The sequence below is a fragment of the Rana temporaria genome, chromosome 4 (assembly GCF_905171775.1).
Source record: "Rana temporaria chromosome 4, aRanTem1.1, whole genome shotgun sequence".
NCBI lineage: Eukaryota > Metazoa > Chordata > Amphibia > Anura > Ranidae > Rana > Rana temporaria.
Window position 1 is genome coordinate 114,197,247 of NC_053492.1, and position 18,618 is coordinate 114,215,864.

At 44.5% G+C, this 18,618-nt stretch overlaps 1 protein-coding gene across 1 annotated transcript in view; it reads right to left on the bottom strand.

Moving 5' to 3' along the window:
* Nucleotides 1–18,382, bottom strand: part of TM4SF20 (transmembrane 4 L six family member 20) — a 35,457-nt gene extending 17,075 nt beyond the window's left edge. The window contains exons 1-3 of the mRNA XM_040348838.1: nt 18,141–18,382; nt 7,082–7,147; nt 1,167–1,318 (exon numbers count right to left, since the gene is read on the bottom strand). Of these exons, the coding sequence (XP_040204772.1) occupies nt 1,167–1,318; nt 7,082–7,147; nt 18,141–18,323 (401 nt within the window). The 5' untranslated portion in view covers nt 18,324–18,382. The remainder of the gene's footprint in view (nt 1–1,166; nt 1,319–7,081; nt 7,148–18,140) is intronic.
* Nucleotides 18,383–18,618: the final 236 nt, after the last annotated feature.

Consider the following 18,618-nt stretch of genomic DNA (forward strand, 5'->3'; position numbering starts at 1 on the left):
TTGAAAACGATTTTGATCCATGGAGGAGGAAAAAAAAGGAACACTGAGTCTATTGGTGAGTTAACTTTTATGGGTATGGGGTCCTATCACATTGGAGAGGAGGCGGGATTAACCCACACGTAGGCTGCCATGGAGTCAGTCAGGAAACTATATTTTATATGGTCCTTCCAGGTGGTGTGTTATCCTTGTTCTAAGGTTTATGTTTTTAGGAATACCTAATGTAATTTTATAATCTGTTCTGTATATCCTCTGTAATAAAATGTATACTTTTTATATATCCAACCGTATTATGCCTACAAAGTCCATCTGCCAACGTATCACTTTTAACAATCTACTATTTTGGGACGCTGCATTTTGTACTTTCTTACCATATCCACAGGACCACTCTGTGATGATACCACTCAATTAACTGTTCTGATGAGAACATGAAATTTAGATTTTCTTGTAATTGTACTTTTAGTGATAATGGTAAACAGGACAAATGGAGAGGGTGAATCTCCATAAGAAAGGGGGGGGGGGGCTCAGACAGCAATAAAAACCCGACAGGTGTTCTAATCCCTCTCCACTCTATCCAAAACAAAGCAAAAAAAAAAACGTTTTGTCTTTAGTTATACTTCAATGAAAAACTCAAGCCAAATTTTGATCAGGTTTTTATATCTCTCTTTAGCCCCATTGAGGGTATTTTCCCTCACTTTCTGTCCGTATGACACCCATACAAAAGACAGTGGGAGCAGCTGTCATCAGGATAGGAAAGCACAGACAGCATTTAAAGTATTGTCAGATGTTCTAGGCCTAAAAGATGATTTGCCTGTGTCTTTATTTGAGAGATTTCCTGTCATTTCTTTTCCTGACAAGAAGTAAGCAGAAATCTCTCCAATCTTTCTATCTAAGAAGAAATAAAATGCTTTGGCTTGAGTTGGGCTTTGAAATATTATTGCTTTATATTTTGTGTCTTACATCCTTTATGATAGGAGTAATAATCTTATGGTTTAGAAGACAAATTCAAAAATAGTTCAAGACAAATAAGCAATAAATAAGAATAAGTCAAAATATAATTAAACTATGTGCTCCACTAGTCACACAGGTGTGTCTTATTGTTTAAAACAGGACTAGAATGCCATCAATAAAATCACACATAAGTTACTCTCAGAGAGGGGTAAGTGTACCTGAAGTTCCGCAGGCTGTAATCACAGCGATCCAAGGTAATGCTTCCTTTTTCACAGATCAGAGGTCCTTTACTGATAGCAAACAGCGCTATAAGAGTGCAATAGAGGCCGCCAATTATACTGAAAACACATAGCAGAGAGGAGGACAGCATCTGCAGGACACAGACTAAGGTTAGATCTTTTGACAGTTTCCATAGAAGATGTATGGACAATAATATAAAAGCATTTGTAAAGGTAATTAACATTCTTTTTCCCTGGAAAGAGAGCCTCTGTTCTTGCTTTATTGAATACATGATCATAGTTTTGCTGGAGATCTCTTACATTTTAAACCTAAAATCTGGATGTAAATGACACAAATAAATGAGTGAATGTTATTTTTAATACATCAAATTACTTTATAAAATGCAAGCAGTGTAAGTCCATGCCTTTGAAAATAAATACTGTTCAACGCAGCAGAAAGCCGGATAGTCTATATAGGGACTGTGATGGAGGTTACTAAAATTCCTATTTTGTGTTATGATTTGAACCACTGAAATGTTGTTTTTCTTTTATATTCTTATATTGTTTTTATTTCTTTACCTATATATGATATATACATATGCATGTGTGAAAATATATACTACAATACTGTTATTATCCTTACATGAAGTTATGTCAGATATAATGTTTTAAAGATACAGTACGTCTCGGCATTGGACAAAGAGAACTAATAATAGCAAACAGATGGCTCCAAAACCCCCCTTCTTGTTCCTTGTTCTGCCTATGTCCATATATGACTCTGAAAAGAAAACCCCTGTAAACTTGGGTGTAAGAGCCCTGTTTGACACAAGGGGATTTTGTGCCACATGACAAGAAGAACGTGTGCAGCATGCTAAGAATAAACTCACAGGAAGACACCCTTATATGGATTGAACTATATGAACTGACCTATGAGTGTGTGCATGTGTATGATGTCATGTTGTTAATAAAAGGAGCAGCACAGGCTCCACCCGGTCTCTTTGCATGGGAAACAATGCAGGAACAGTCTTTCATTTTCTTGCTCTTGTGATTTGGCACAGCAGGCAGACTAGAAGTACTCTAGAGTTGGTCTAGGGATATCTATTTCAGGACCGCACTGCATTTGAGGTCAGATAGTTGCTATAGGCGCTAAAATGAGGAGGACATAAACAGAATTTTCTTCTGCAAAAGTCACCTCTTTTTTTAAATGTAATTCAGGCCCGGATTGGCCAATCGGGAGAACCGGGAGAATTCCCGGTGGGCTGGTCGGGTTGTGGGCCGCAGGGCTGTCTTACTGAGCGGGCACCCCTGGGGCCCCATCAGATGTCAAGCAGCGGCACCCCCCTCCCGCGGCTCGGCTCCGGCTCTCCGCTCTTATGTGTTTTCTTATGTGAGTCGCAGACGTGCAGTCATCACAGGCTGGGGCGGACAGGTCACTGGTCAGCCGCACCCCGGTGCTGCAGAGGGGGGGCGCTGTCGTGCCCAAGTGTCAGACACTGTTCCCCTCTCTCCCTCCTCCTCCTCTCCTTGTCTCATGTGTGCGTTGTGAAGCAGTCCTAACGGCGCCAGGAGCAGAGGGCACTCTGTGATGCTGATATTAAACAGTAAGGTCGCCTCCCCCCCTTATCTAGCAGGCAGCAGCAGAGTTACATCCATCGGTCACGATCAGTGAAGCTGAGACACCAGGGCTGTCATCGGACGGAGGGAGGGAGAGGGGAGTACAGATGTATGGGGCCCTGTGTGTGCTCGTGCCAGCATAATACAGTGTCCTGCAAAGAATAGTGTGTCCTCTCCACAGGTCCTCCTACCCTTTACTGTCACTCTGCCTGCCCCCCTCCTGTCACTCTGCCTGCCCCCCCTTTTGTCACTCTGCCTGCCCCCCTCTTGTCACGTTGCCTGCCCCCCCCCTCTTGTCACTCTGCCTGCCCCCGCCTGTCACACAGCCTGCCCCCTCTTGTCACTCTGCCTGCCCCCCTCTTGTCACTTTGCCTGCCCCCCCTCTTGTCACTCTGCCTGCCCCCTCCTGTCACTCTGCCTGCCCCCCCTCTTGTCACTCTGCCTGCCCCCCTCTTGTCAGCCTGCCTGCCCCCCTCCTGTCACTCTGCCTGCCCCCCTCCTGTCACTCTGCCTGCCCCCCCTGTCATCCTGCCCCCCTCTTGTCACTGTACCCCCTTCTGTCACTCTGCCCCTCCTGTCACTCTGCCTGCCCCTCCTGTCATCCTGCCCCCCTCTTGTCACTGTACCCCCTTCTGTCACTCTGCCCCTCCTGTCACTCTGCCTGCCCAGGGGTTAAATAGTCCTGTTCCTTCCCCTGGCCCCCAGCTGATTCCACAGAATATACTGGAATGGCTGAACAGCCTTACGGCTCATTTACACATGTAGTGCCCTCTGAAGAGCAATCCACATTTGTATTGCTCTTTAGAGGGCATTTGACAGGCGCCTGTTTAAACCCCACAGTATTGCCCCGCAATTTAATGCATTGCACGTGGATGCGGGGAGCCCCCATTAACTTGAATGGGCCACATTCGGCAGGCAATACTGCTCGCTGAACCCAACAGTGCAGACATGTTTTGCCGCACTGTGATGCAAAGCATTTTGTATGTGGCAAGTGTGTACATCCCCCTCTGCTGCCTTTTCAGTTCGAGGGAAATGGTTGGGTAGCAGTAATAACACAGCTCAACCTCAAATTTTTACTGTCCCCCCAACCACAAGTGTAAATGGAGTTGCAGGGCAAAGTGATCCATAGTGGATCATGTTTTGAAGGTATTTGACAGGTGGTGAAGAAGCGTTATGTTGCCTCCTCACCACCTGTTTTTAACCCCTAAAAACCAATGCCACTGTGCTGTAGCCATGTGCATTGCACACGGTTGCAGCACAGCCCCATTCAGGCGAATGGGTTGGGTTAAGCCAGGGCAGTGCCGTGTACCACTAAAATGTTCTTGTTTGGCTTAAAAAAAAGGTGGCAACCCTAAGTGTCCCCTCTTTGTTTATGTTTAGGTGACCAGGGGGCGAGGGGTGAGGGTGGGGGGGGCCACAGGATTAGCTCGCACAGGGCGCCTGAACACCTAAGGCCGGCCCTGCCTCCGCTCTCCAGTGTCCGCCTGACAGTCCAGCACAGAGTCCGCTCTCTGCTCTCCCTCCACTCTATAGTGGCCATGTGTAGCAGCACAGCCCCCCCCCCCACGCTCTTCTGGCCGTGTCACTGGAGCTGAGCACATGTATGCAACATGGAATATAGCATGGCGCCTGGCGGTGGCTCTCCGGGCTTGGGGCACAGGTGGAGCCTGGAAGAGGCACCGGACACAGAAGCAGCAGGCAGGTACAGCAGCAGAGTTGGTACGAGCAAGGACCAGGCAGCAATCACAGGATCCCCGTTCTTGTTGTCGGAAGTTTGCTGAGTCCAAGACCGTTACCTGGTGACACTGGTGTAGTAAGTAAAAACTGTGGCTTTCTCTCTGAGTTAATGAGACTGTATATGTGATGACAATGACATAGAATTTTAAAATGTGTGTCTGTATGTATATTGACTGATCTGCCAAATGCCCCCCGAGGTGGCATTGATGGGTGCTGGTGAAATGGAATTTGATGGGTGCTGGTGAAGCGGCATATATTTAATCGGTCGTGGTAAGGTTGCATTTGATCGGCGTTGGTGAGGTTGCATTTGATCGGCGTTGGTGAGGTTGCATTTAATAGGCGTTAACTTATATTTTGAGTTTTAATTACATTATTTTAATAGTCGTGAACTAAAGTGGGCTGGTCTAAGGCATGAAACTCCAGGGCTGAAAATGAGTCCCACTCCGGCCCTGATGTAATTTATTATAATACAGCCACTTACAATATTTTCATATTTGAATCCCACTACCTTGAAGGTCAGGGGACTCGCAATGGGAACAACCTGTGTTGCTTTGTATGTTAACCTGTATACCTACCTTGGGGAATGAGGAGAGTAATGCCTCGTACACACGATCGCGATTCCCGAAGAGAAAAGTGCGATGTGAGCTTTTTGTCACAAATTCTGGCCGTGTGTATGCTCCATCGCACTTTTTCCTTGAGAAGTCCTGCCAAAAAAAGATTGAGAGCAGGATCTCAATTTTCGTGACAGGAAAAATTCCTATCGGGAATCGCGATTGTCTGTATGCAATTACGACGCGGAAAAACCTGCGCATGCTCAGAATCAAGCAGAAGAGCCAAAATGCCTATTGAACTTCATTGATCTCGGCTCGTTGTACGTCTTGACAGTTGGAATTTCGTCCAAGATTAGTGTGACCGTGTGTGCGCAAGACAAATTTCAGCCGTTTTCCTGCTGAAAAAAACAACTCAATTTTCTTGTTGGAAATCGCGATCGTGTGTACGAGGCATTAGTGTTTGGATTGGGCAGTGATCTTACCATGTTATTTCTTAAAGCGTATACTATATATTTATAATGCTTTGATTTCCTTCATTGGGCAATTATCAGTCAATTGGTTATTTTTGTGGCTTTATAGAACAATATAATGGGTCCCCGAAAAAGGTTTTCTTATTTAAAGTTAGCCAATAAATACATAAAATAATAAATAAATACAATTATTTACATTGTTACATGATTAGAAGAGTATTTAATTTTTGGACTTGAATCCATCCATACTCAGCAATATGTAAACTTGGGTTCTTTCCTAAGGCCCACACATCCAATATAAGCCTCTTCCACTCAAGAACCCTAATTTTAAAGTGTACCAGTGGAGACAGGATTTGATATACAGCTAAAGTAATGATGATTTTTAAGAGAAGGTGCTTCTGACACCCTTTTTCCATCTGCTTTTTTAGAAAATTATTTGATATGTTCTTTGCCCGGGGAACCTAGTGAAAGCCTTGAGAAAGTCATGGAGCTCCCAGCCCCAAGCTTTGGGGGGCCTTATCTAATCTAATCAGTGTCATGATGGGATTAAGTTGGGTCTGGAGAAGCTCACTGGAGAGAGCCAGGAAGAAGTTGGGGGGGGGGGGGGAAAGAGTCCAGCCGTTCTATAGTGGTGTGAATCTACATCCTTCACTAGGAAGAGCCTGGCGAATATTGGCAGGAGGCAACCGATGATCCTGTGGCTATGTGCAGTGGTGGTGCGTCCATAGTGGGCGCAGGAGTGCCGCCCCCTCTCTCCTGCACCCGTCAATCAACAATAGATAGATTCATGCATTGCATGAATCTATCTATTGTCGCCGCTGCCGCCCACTGTTCGGGTGTCCGGCAAACTGGTGGCATTTGATGGAGCAAACTGGCAGCTATTGATGGGGCAAACTGGTGGCAATTGAATTGATGGGGCAAACTGACGGCAATTGATGGGCACAGTGGCTGCTTTTTTTGGCACAGTGGCGGCAATTGATGGGCACAGTGGCTGCGTTTTTTGGCACAGTGGCGACAATTGATGGGCACAGTGGCTGCGTTTGATGGGCACAGTGAGGCTGCAAGTGATGTTTTTTAGCGCCCCCCCCAAAAATTTGGAGCACCAGCCGCCACTGGCTATATGAGTACAAGACCCCAGTGCTGAAGAATAGTGACTGTGTAGTTTTTTTTTTTTTACTCTGGAGAGAGTACAGGTCACCAAGAGATATCCTGTGAGACATTCAGTCTTGTGCAGTTGCAGCCAGCAATTTTGTGAAGTGTAGAAAGAAATTGAAGAGTTCTTCAGTTTTTTAGTTCATCGGGGTATCCCATGCTCCCTACCCCTATCCAAGTTCATAATTTCCAATAAAGAGGAAAAAAGAAAACTGTTATTTGGAGCCAGTGGAGGAGTGCTGAAAATGCGGTGTGCCTGGCTGTGTGTGCTCTAAGGGGGAAATAGGAGCCAATTTAACAACGGTTCCTACCGGGGTGCGCTATAAATATATATGTCTGTTATCTTCCAGTTATTACATTTTACCTAGGTAATGATTCAAAGTATACCTACCCCACATCTTGAGTTACAGCTACCTTTCTTCCTTGCTGCCAGGGTCATTGACACAGCTGGTAATACCTAGGGGAAGCAATAGCAAAGGTTAAAAAGCAGCATTCTATAATACATAAACATGTACCAATCACTAGAGCTGCAAGTGATGACATTTTGATAGAGAAGGGCATACACTAAATCATAACTGAAGTCATGTGCTCTAACAGTTCACATTGCAGGTTAGTCACATGAAGAGGTTAGGATTTTTGTTTTATCTTGGTCTACTGTAAACTGTTATGCCCTGTACACACGATCGGTCCATCCGATGAAAACGGACTGATGGATTTTTTCATCAGTTATCCGATGAAGCTGACTGATGGTCAGTCGTGCCTACACACCATTGGTTAAAAAAACGATCCGTGTCTGAACGCGGTCACGTAAACCACATACAACGGCACTATAAAGGGGAAGTTCAAATCCAATGGCGCCACCCTTGGGGCTGCTTTAGCTGATTTTGTGTTAGTAAAAGACGATTCGCGCTTTTCTGTCGGTTACAGTGTGATGAATGTGCTAGCTCCATAACGAACGCTAGTTTTACCAGAACGAGCGCTCCCGTCCCGTAATTTAATCTGAGCATGCATGGATTTTTAACTGATGGACGTGCCTACAGACGATCGTTTGTTTCCTATCGGTTAGTTAACCATCAGATAATTTTAAAGCAAGTTCCTAGTTTTTTAACCGATGGATTAAAAACTGATGGGGCCCACGATCGGTTAGTCTGATGAAAACGGTCCATCATACCGTTTTCATCAGACAAACCGATCGTGTGTACGCGGCATAAGGTAACTTTCACACTGAGGCGCGGGGGCGTTGGTGTTGGATGACCCTAGTGCTGCTAGGCGGAAGTGCTAACCACTTAGCTACTGTGCTGCATGTATCTATCTATCTATCTATCTATCTATCTATCTATCTATCTATCTATCTATCTATCTATCTATCTATCTATCTATCTATCTATCTATCTATCTATCTATCCTTCTCAGCTCCAGGGGAGAGGGGACTATAATTATACAGCAAAAGAGGAGACATATTTTTGAATACCTGTAGAAAAGTTCTCTTTAAACGTAAAAAAGTGATCACTGACACAAATTCTTAAATTCCTAATAATAATTCCAAAGGGGTATTTGAGTGAAGTAACTACCATTTTACTCTAATCAGAATAAATAAAGTGGTCCATACAAGCTAAATCTAGCACCCAAAAGCTTTATTTCAAATGAATGGCATGTAAGGCAGTAGTCATCCACAGAACGTCTTGATGCATTTTGCAACACAGTGCTTACCTATTGCCCCACAAATCAAGGCATAAATTTGGCTGACTGTTATCTTCTGCTGCTGATTTAAAATAAAGCTTTTAGACCCCCAATTAGGCTTTATGGGCCAGATTCACGTACAATTGCGCCTTTGGAAACTTAAGCCATTTAAGTTACACCGCCGTAAGTTTTCAGGTTTAGTGCTCGATCCACAAAGCACTTACCTGGAAACTTGCGGCGGTGTATCATAAATGCGTCCGGCGCAAGGCGGGCCAAATCGAATGGGCGGCTAACATTTAAATTAGGCGCGCGCCCGTTCCGGACCTACCGCGCATGCTCCGTTTCCGAACTCCCGCCGTGCTTTGCGCAAAGTGACGTCATTTTTTACACATTTTTTAATACGATTGCTGTGTAAAGTTAAGGCACCAAAAAAACTTTGCGACGGGAAACTAGACTAGCGGCGACGTAGCGAACGCGAAAATCCGTTGTGGATCCGCCGTAACTCCGCCGTAACTCCTAATTAGCATACCCGACGCTGGTTTACGACGCAAACTCCCCCCAGCGGCGGCCGCGGTATTGCATCTTAAGATCCGGCAGTGTAAAACAATTACACCTGTCGGATCTTATGGCTATCTATGCGTAACTGATTCTATGAATCAGTCGCATAGATAGAAACAGAGATACGCCGGCGTATCAGGAGATACGCCGTCGTATCTCATTTGTGAATCTGGCCCTATGTCCCTATTTTACGCTGGATGTCGTTCAACAGCCAGACAGGGCTGAGGTCTGTAACCATGTTTGAGAAGGAGTTGAGATGATTTTCCCATGGGGCAGCAGGTATGGTAATTCTTTTTTTTTATTTTATTTTTATCGGATTCTTTTTTATTTCATAGCAGGTCATTTATTGCTTTATGGGTCAGCAGGTAATTTATTGTTTTATGGGGCAGCAGGTTATTTATTATTTTAAGCTATCATTGTAATAACCCCTCTTTGGAAACAGATAACAGAACTGGGAAGTAATCACATTACCACTATATACAAAAGTAACAACATTTTCCTTTGCTGTATTGGTGGTGGATATGTATAGGAAATGCCACACTGACCGCAAAGGAATCTAAAAACCTGCAATTGAAGGAAATCAAGAGAAAGCTTGGTGTTCTGCCTGGAAATTAAAGAGTAACTCCACCTTTGTTGAGAAAAAAACATTCAGGTGATCTATGTACATTACAAGGATTATAACAAACTTTGTTGCAGATTGCTACCTTTTGTTGTTATTTTGAAGAGATCCCTGTGTGTTTGCCTGTGTCCGTGTGGAAAGTGATTCTAATGGGAGTGGTTTCATAATTATCAAAAAGCTGCTGCACCTGCAGGGCTCTAATGAGGAAAATTACAGGGTCTCCATCCCTTTAGATGTGATTTATTATTGGGAGTATATCACCACAAATGTTTTTTGTTTTGTAGCAGGGGATGCCCGATATCTGACTTGTATCTTAGTGTAGACTTCTGAGAAAATCAGTGAGCCAGTCAAACAAACAGGGAAATATTTTTCTAGAGGACTTCCTATACAGAACACCTCCAGGTGGCCATATTGATTTGCATTTTACAGAAAATTACAGCGCTACAGATTAAAAGGGAGAGGTAATTTTTTAAAAACATTCAATTGCAATATGACTTGTGTAGCAATTGTGTACTCTAGATTTTTTTTTTATTTGCAATTTTTTTACCCTTTAAAGGGAATTACATCAGGTAAGTTGATCACTGTGGGCCATATTCTGAGTAAGGATACGATGGAGTATCTCAGGATACTCCATCGTATCTCTCTTTTTTGGCCCGTGTATCTATGCGACTGATTCTTTGGGCCAGATTCACAAAGAGATACGACGGTGTATCTACAGATACACCATCGTATCTCTGACTTACACTGGTCCTATCTATGCGCCTGATTCATAGAATCAGATACGCATAGATAGGGCTAAGATCTGACAGTGTTACACTGTCGGATCTTTTTTTCAATTTAAAAATGGCGCCGGGGGCGTTCCCGCTGATTTACGATAAATAATATGTAAATCAGCGAGATACGCAAATTCACGAACGTACGCGGACCCGTCGCAGTGTTCTTACGTCGTTTCCGTAGCGGTTTTCCCGTCGTATACTTACCCCTGTTTTTAGCAGGCGCAGCCAATGTTAAGTATAGCTGGCGTTCCCGCGTCTAATTTGAATTTTCCAACGTCGTTTGCGGTACGCCGATTCACGAACACGCGCGTCGCAAGTCCCGCTCACGTCGAAACCACTGACGTCCTAGTGACGTCAGTGGGAGCAATGCACGCCGGGAAATTCCCCGGACGGCGCATGCGCATTTAAATCGGCGCGGGAACGCGCCTGATTTAAATAGTACACTCCCCTAGCCGCGGAATTTGAATTCCGCTGGGGGATTTAGGATCCGCCGTCGCAAGTTTGGAGGTAAGTGGTTTGTGAATTAGCCACTTGCCTCCTAAACTTGCGGGAGCGGATCTTAATTCACGTAGATCGAGCGGATCTATAGATCCGCTGAGCTACGTGAATCTGGCCCTTTGAATCATTTTCGCATAGATACACTTAAGATCCGCCATGTGTAAGTCACTTACACTGTCGGATCTTAAATGTAATTACTCCGCCCGCCGCTAGATGGCGTTTACGTTCAGGTCTCATTTGTTTATGCAAATGAGCCTGATACACCGATTCCCGAACGAATTTGCGTCGCGTAACCGTCGCTAACGTCGTTTGCGTAAGTGTAAACTTACCCCTGCTATATGAGGGGTAAGTTTACGCAAGTCCCACGTAGGCCATGTTAAGTATGGCGTCAGGTCCGCGCCGTGTTTTTCCGTCGGCTACGTCGTTTCCCTAAGTCGTTCTTGAATACGACTTTACGTCAATGACGCACACGTCGGCGTCATTGACGTTTTACGCCGAGAACTGGAGCATGCGCACTGGGCCATTTTAAGCCCGGCGCATGCGCAGTTCGTTAGAATCGGGGGCGCGCTTAATTTAAATAGAAGCCGCCCCCTTGGAGATACGCGTGGCTACGCCGGGCCATTTACACTCCGCCGCCCCAAACTACGAAGCAAGTGTTTGGGGAATACAGCACTTGCTCCTGTAGGTTGGGGCGGCGGAGTGTAAATGGCTTACGCGCCGCCCGCGGGAAATCTAGGAGAATATGGCCCTGTATCTTTAAAAAAGTAAGAACGTAAAGTGTTAGCAGTTTTTATTTAAAGCCAAATCACCTGGATACACAGTATATACTGTATGCCCACCATGCAGGATCAGTGTGATTTTAAAGGGGTTGTAAAGGCAGAAGTTTTTTTATCTTAACGCATTCTAGGTATTAAGGCTGCATTCACACCTCGGCGTACAAAATCGCGGCGTTTTGTCCCGCGAATTGCGGCGACAAATAGCTGCGTTTTGTTCAGCGATTTGCGGCGACAAAACACTGCGATTGTGAATGCAGCCTTCACCCCCTCTATGGAGATGGTTCACATCTCCTATGCCGAACGCCGAAAGCCGCCTGAAAAAAAGGTCTGGGACTTTTTTCAGGCGGCAGGCGTACGGCGTTCGGCGTGGAGATGTGAACCATCTCCATAGAGGTGCATGTTAAATAATCCCTCTGGCGTCTCGGGGCTGCAGCGGCGTCGCATTACAGGCGTATATACGCCTAGGTGTGAACGGGGGCTAAGATAAAAAGCCTTCTGTGTGCAGCAGCCCCCCCGACACTAGCCTGAGCCCCCTCTCTGTCCAGCGATGTCCATGAGTGTGTCCACAAGTGTTCCTCTTGATTGGCTGAGACACATCGGTGGCGCCATTGGCTGTCGCTGCTGTCAATCAATGTATCCTAGCCAATCAGGGAAGCGTTGGGGCTCCGTGTCTGAATGGACACACGGAGATGTGACTCGGCTTGGGTGCCCCCATTGCAAGCTGCTTGCTGTGGGGGCACTGAACAGGAGAGAAGGGCCAGGCGCACAGAAGAGGGACCCAAGAAGAGGAGAATCAGGACTGCTTTGTGCAAATCTACTGTAACAGAGCAGGTAAGTATAACATGTTTGTTATTTTTATGGGAAAAACAAACAAGACTTTACAATCACTTTAAGTGTTTGTGGACCTTGCAGTGGCATAATAAAGTTTTGATTACTTTTGTATATAGTGGTAATTTGACCACTTACCTGGAATCTATTTTAAAAGAGAAGTTATTACAGTGATAGTTTAATGATATGGGAGTTGGTCCAGCTGGGAATTCCTAACTAGATAATTGAAGAACCTGTACTCTCACTCGGCTCAGTATTTGTATTTTTATGGCATTACCTGTGTTTTTTTTTTACCCCAGTTGGTTTCAGTTTAAGGAACAGCAACTACAAAGTCTAAACCTTGTACCATGTAAGCAAATGCTTATGCCAGTATCTTAATCATCAATATGTTTTTTGAGCAAACAAATTTCTAGGTCATTAGCGGCTTGCTTTTAGTAACCAGTGTTTATAAGGCACACGTCATCATAACATCTTAAGTAGGTTGTTTTATGAGTTTAAATATAGATAAGAAATGTTTTTAATGGCGAAACATTTTATTACAGTTATATTCTTCTTGAGCAGGAAATTGACAAAGTCTGAGGCCCCGTACACACGACAGAGTTTCTCGGCAGAATTCAGCGAGAAACTCGGTCAGAGCCGGATTCTGCCGAGAAACTCTGTCGTGTGTACACTTTCGGCCCGATGGAGCCGCCGAGGAACTCGTCGAGAAAATAGAGAACATGTTCTCTATTTTCTCGTTGTTCTATGGGAGAACTCGGCCCGCCGAGCTCCTCGGCGGCTTCAGGGCTGAACTCGCCGAGGAACTCGATGTGTTTGGCACGTCGAGTTCCTCGGCCGTGTGTACGAGGCCTCAAGGTACCCATACAAATAGACTGATGAGGATTTGGCCGATAGCAGTTGGATCGTTAAATGATTGTTTGTCTGTGAGCTACCCCCAACTAGTGCAGATATATTGGGTATGTTTATGCCGTGAATGGCCCATGATTGTCCTACAGCCCAACTTTGCAGAGGTTGAATTTTTAACCACCACCTTCTGTGCATTCATTTGCCAAGTATATTTCATATGAGTAATCTCTTAGGCTAGGTTGATACTATCCAACACTCTAAAAAGTGCTCTGCTGTGGATCACTTTCCAAAGTTTGGCTTAGCAGCCATTGTCAGGCATTTAGCAAGTGATCTTGCTGCTTCCTGAATGCCTGTTGGTTTTTTTTTTGTTGTTTTTTGGCAAAAGGCAATTTTTTATGGGGTTAAAGGGGTTGTAAAGGTAAAAAATGTTTCCCTAAAAAGCTTTTCTTACCTCAGTGCAGTCCTCCTTCACTTACCTCATCCTTCGATTTTGCTTTTAAATGTCCCTATTTCTTCTGAGAAATCCTTACTTCCTGTTCTTCTGTCTGTAACTCCACACAGTCATGCGAGGCTTTCTCACTGGTGTGGAGAACGCCTCTTGAGGGGGCGAGCAGGAGTGTCAGGATGCCCACTAACACACAGCTCCTTTCTCTATTTGCAAAGTAGAGAGTGTCCTGACCCTCCTGCTCGCCCCCTAAAGAGGCTTTCTCCACACCAGGGAGAAAGCCTCGCATTACGGTGTGTAGCTACAGACAGAAGAACAGGAAGTGAGGATTTCTCAGAAGAAATAAGGACATTTAAAAGCAAAATCGAAGGATGAGGTAAGTGAAGGAGGACTGCACTAAGGTAAAGGAAGCTATTTAGGGAACTTTTTTTTTACCTTTACAACCCCTACTACTACTTCAATACTGGGCATTTTAAACCCCTTCCTGCCCAGGCCAATTTTTCAGCTTTCATTGCTGTCGCATTTTGAATGACAATTGCACGGTCATGCAACGCTGTACCCAAACTAAATTTTTGTCATTTTTTTCACACAAATAGAGCTTTCTTTTGGTGGGTTTTCTATTTTTTGGTAAACAAACAAAAAAAAAATAATTAAAATGTTGTTTTATTTTCCTTCGTTTCTGTTAAATAAATAATTGTTCTTCATAAATTTAACCCAAAATGTATTCTGCTACATTTCTTTGAGAAACACCCCCCAAATGACCCCTTTTTGGAAAGTTGACAGTCCAAGGTATTTAGCAATAGGCATGGCGGGTTTTTAAAGTTGTAATGTCTTGTCATGTTTTTTTGTAAACGTAAGAGATTTAAAAGCGTTAAAAAATTTCACCAGTGGAGTATATATATATTTTATTAAATTTTTTTCAACATTTTTTTTTTACCATAGTAATATTGTACTGCTCTGGGTTTTTATCTTGTTACACATTATTAGCCGGATTCAGGTACAGTTACGACAGCGTATCAGCAGATACGCCATCGTAACTCCGAATCCGCGCCGTCGTAACTCCGAATCCGCGCCGTCGTAACATTAAGCGTATGCTCAAACTGAGATACGCTTAAATGTTGCTAAGATACGACCTCCTACGCCGTCGTATCTTAGCTGCCTATTTACGCTGGCCGCTAGGGGCGTGTACGCTGATTTACGCCTAGAATATGTAAATCAGTGATATACGCCTATTCACGGACGTACGCACGGCCGTCGCAGTAAAGATACGCCATTTACGTAAGGCGTTTTCAGGCGTAAAGATAAACCACCAAAAAGATGGCGCAGCCAATGTTAAGTATGGACGTCGGAACCGCGCCGAATCTCTTCACGTTTTACGTCATTTGCATAAGTCGTCCGTGAATGGGGCTGGGCGTAATTTACGCTCACGTCGAAACCAAGGAGTCTTTGCGGCGTAATTTGGAGCATGCGCACTTGGATACGTCCACGGACGGCGCATGTGCCGTTCGTTAGAAACGTCAAATATGTGGGGTCACGAGTATTTAGCATAGAACACGCCCCCCAACCAGCCTATTTGGAATTAGGCGGCCTTACGCCGGCCCAGTTACACTACGCCGCCGTAAGTTAGAGCGCAACTTCTTTGTGAATACAGGACCTGCCGCTCTAACTTACGGCGGCGTAGTGTATCTGAGATACGCTACGCCCGCCTATAGATAGGCACATTTCTCTGAATCTAGCTATATGTCTGCTTATAGCAGTGAATTACATTCCAGCATTCCCTGGAAATGATTTGTTGTCTTTTCTTCATATGGCAGTTGAATGTCAGTGGGAGGGAGAGGATGAGAAGCAGGCTTTCAGCTGCTATAGGAGAAAAATGGGTTCCAGGAAATGCCGCCCCTACTCCTGTCCAGGCTCCAAGGGTCAGCAAGTTAGGCCTTGTACACACGATCAGTCCAAACCGAAAACGGACTGAAGTTCAGTTTCATCGGTTCACCGATGAAGCAGACTGATGGTCTGATGTGCCTACACACCATCAGTTCAAAAACCGATCGAGTCCAACGTGGTGACGTAAAACACAACGACGTGCTGAAAAAAATGAAGTTCAATGCTTCCAAGCATGCGTCGACTTGATTCTGAGCATGCCCGGGTTTGGAACCGATGCTTTTGCGTACTAACCATCGGTTTTGACCTATCGGTCAGGTGTCCATCGGTCCAATTTTAAAGCAAGTTCTCTGTTTCTGGACTGAAGGACTACAGACCGATGGGCCGTACACACGATCGGTTTGGACCGATGAAACTGAACTTCAGTCCGTTTTCACTGATCGTGTTTACGAGGCCTCAGTGACGTGATTTCAACTGCCCGCAATCGATCACTAAAAGCCTATTCACATTAGTCACCACTAACCCTTGATTCACATTTGTGCGCATGGCTTGAGGTGCGGGAATCACAGCGATTTGACAACCACCCGCAGTGAAAACGCACGGCTCTGCGGAATTCATTCTGAATGGCACCCCCATGAATGTAGAATCGCAGTGTGTGTGTGTGCGGGAAAAAAAGATGCAGTTTTTTTTTGCGGATACATAGGCACAGCAGCCCATTTATTTGAATGGGATGCCATGCCCACACAAAAGCAGCATGCAGAAATGCTAAGGTCACGGTGTGAACCTAGCTTTAGAATCTGCTGACATCAGTCATCACTAAGTAATCAATTCATAACAGCCGGTGCTAAAGTAGAAGCAGTATAGACAGAATTTTATTTTGTCGATAGAGAATTTGCCACTGAAGCGATTTGTTGCCAGCGGTTTAGACATTAATGGCTGTGTGTCGCGTTATTTTGAGGGGACAGCAAATTTACACTGTTATACAAGCTGTACACTCACTACTTTACATTGCAGCAAAGTGTCATTTCTTCAGTGTTGTCACATGAAAAGATAGAATAAAATATTTACAAAAATGTGAGGGGTGTGCTCACTTTTGTCAGATACTGTATATATATGTATATATTGTATATGACGATAGATTTTTCATTAGTGTTTTAAATGTACAGTATTACTGTTTTAATGCTTAGTCACAAGTGTGTATTGATGTCATTTTGACAAATTTGATCAAAGTAGTATTATGCCCCGTACACACGACCGGTTTTCCCGTTGGAAAAACTGCGATGAGAGCTTTTTGTTGGGAATCACGACCGTGTGTATGCTCCATATGACTTTTTCCCACAGGAAAACTGCTGGAAAAAAAAAGAGAGCAGGATCTCTTTTTTTCCCATCAGGAAAAAGTCCTAGCGGGACTATATGCTTTTCCGATGGGAAAAAAACATGCATGCTCGAAAACAATTTGACGCATGCTTGTAAACATAGAACTTCATTTTGTCGGCTCGTTGTCGTTTTTTACATCACCACGGTCTTGGCAATCAAAAGTTCACCGGACTTTTGTGTGACCGTGTGTATGCAAGGCAGGCTTGAGAGGAATTCCGTCGGGAAAACCATTGTTTTTTTTTTCCAAAGGGACAATTGCTCGTGTGTACGTGGCATAAGGATTAGAGCAAGCCTGTTAACTGTCTTGAATAAGATGGATGGAAAATAATAAGCAGGATGGTATACTATCCTTCCTGAAAGAAAGCTGTTTCAGCATATCTGTAGTGCTTGACACGTGACTATTTGGACACATAGGGCCAGATTCAGAAGGGAGATACGACGGCGTATCTCCTGATACGCCGTCGTATCTCTGTGATCCGCCTGTCCTAACTATGCCGCTGATTCATAGAATCAGTTACGCATAGATAGCCCTAAGATCCGACAGGTGTAATTGACTTACACCGTCAGATCTTAGGATGCAATTCTAGGCCGGCCGCTAGGTGGCGAGGCCATTGCGGTCAGAGTAGAATATGCAAATGACTAGTTACGTTTCCGTAGCGATACGCGTCGTAAATTTAGGGCTGCCTCCTAGGTGGTCTAAGCAATGTTAAGTATGGGCGTCGTTCCCGCGTCGAAATTTAAAAAATCACGTCGTTTGCGTATCCGTGAATGGTGCTGGACGCCATTTACGTTACCGTCAAACCAATGACGTCCGTGCGACGTCATTTAGCAAAATGCACGTCGGGTAATTTTCCCGACGGAGCATGCGCAGTACGTTCGGCGCGGGAACGCGCCTAATTTAAATGGTGCCGGCCCCATTTGAATTAGGCGGGCTTGCGCCGAGCGGATTTACGTTACACCGCCCCAAGTTTACCGGTAAGAGCTTTGTGAATCAGGCACTTACGCTGTAAACCTGCGGCGGTGTAACGTAAATCAGATATGTTACGCTGCCGCGGAGCAACGTAAATGTACCTGAATCTGGCCCATATAGTCTATGCATTGTCAGTATTTAAAGTACAGCAGATATCAGATTCCAAATCCTATAAAAAGGCTGAATCAATACTTACAAGCAATCCTCCTCCAAAGAGTCCTGGAAGCCACCACTCATAACAAGAGATTGAATTATAAAAGAGTCTCCCATCTTCTACATAGTCTGCAATAAGTGGGGTCAAGTTCAAAATAATAGCAAGTAGAGACAATGCCAACAGAAAGAAGCCATTACAAGTAGACCAGTTCTCTGTACAGGTCATGTTGGGAGATTGTGAACCGATGTCTTCCAAAGACAGACTGGTAACAGTGCGATCTGGCAAAACACCTCAAAGGGACAAAGTTAAAATTTACCAGAAAAGTATATCAATTATTAAATACAATTTATGAGGCCCACAAGGAAGTAAAAGGTGTGTTTCTGTAATTGACATGAAATTAAGTTATAAATTCCTGCCATAGATCTTGCTTTGCATAGCACTTGATGCTGTACTTTGTTGCAATAATAAAGTGAATCTATCTTTCCCATACTTTCCTGATTTTCTGAGAACATTTGATAAA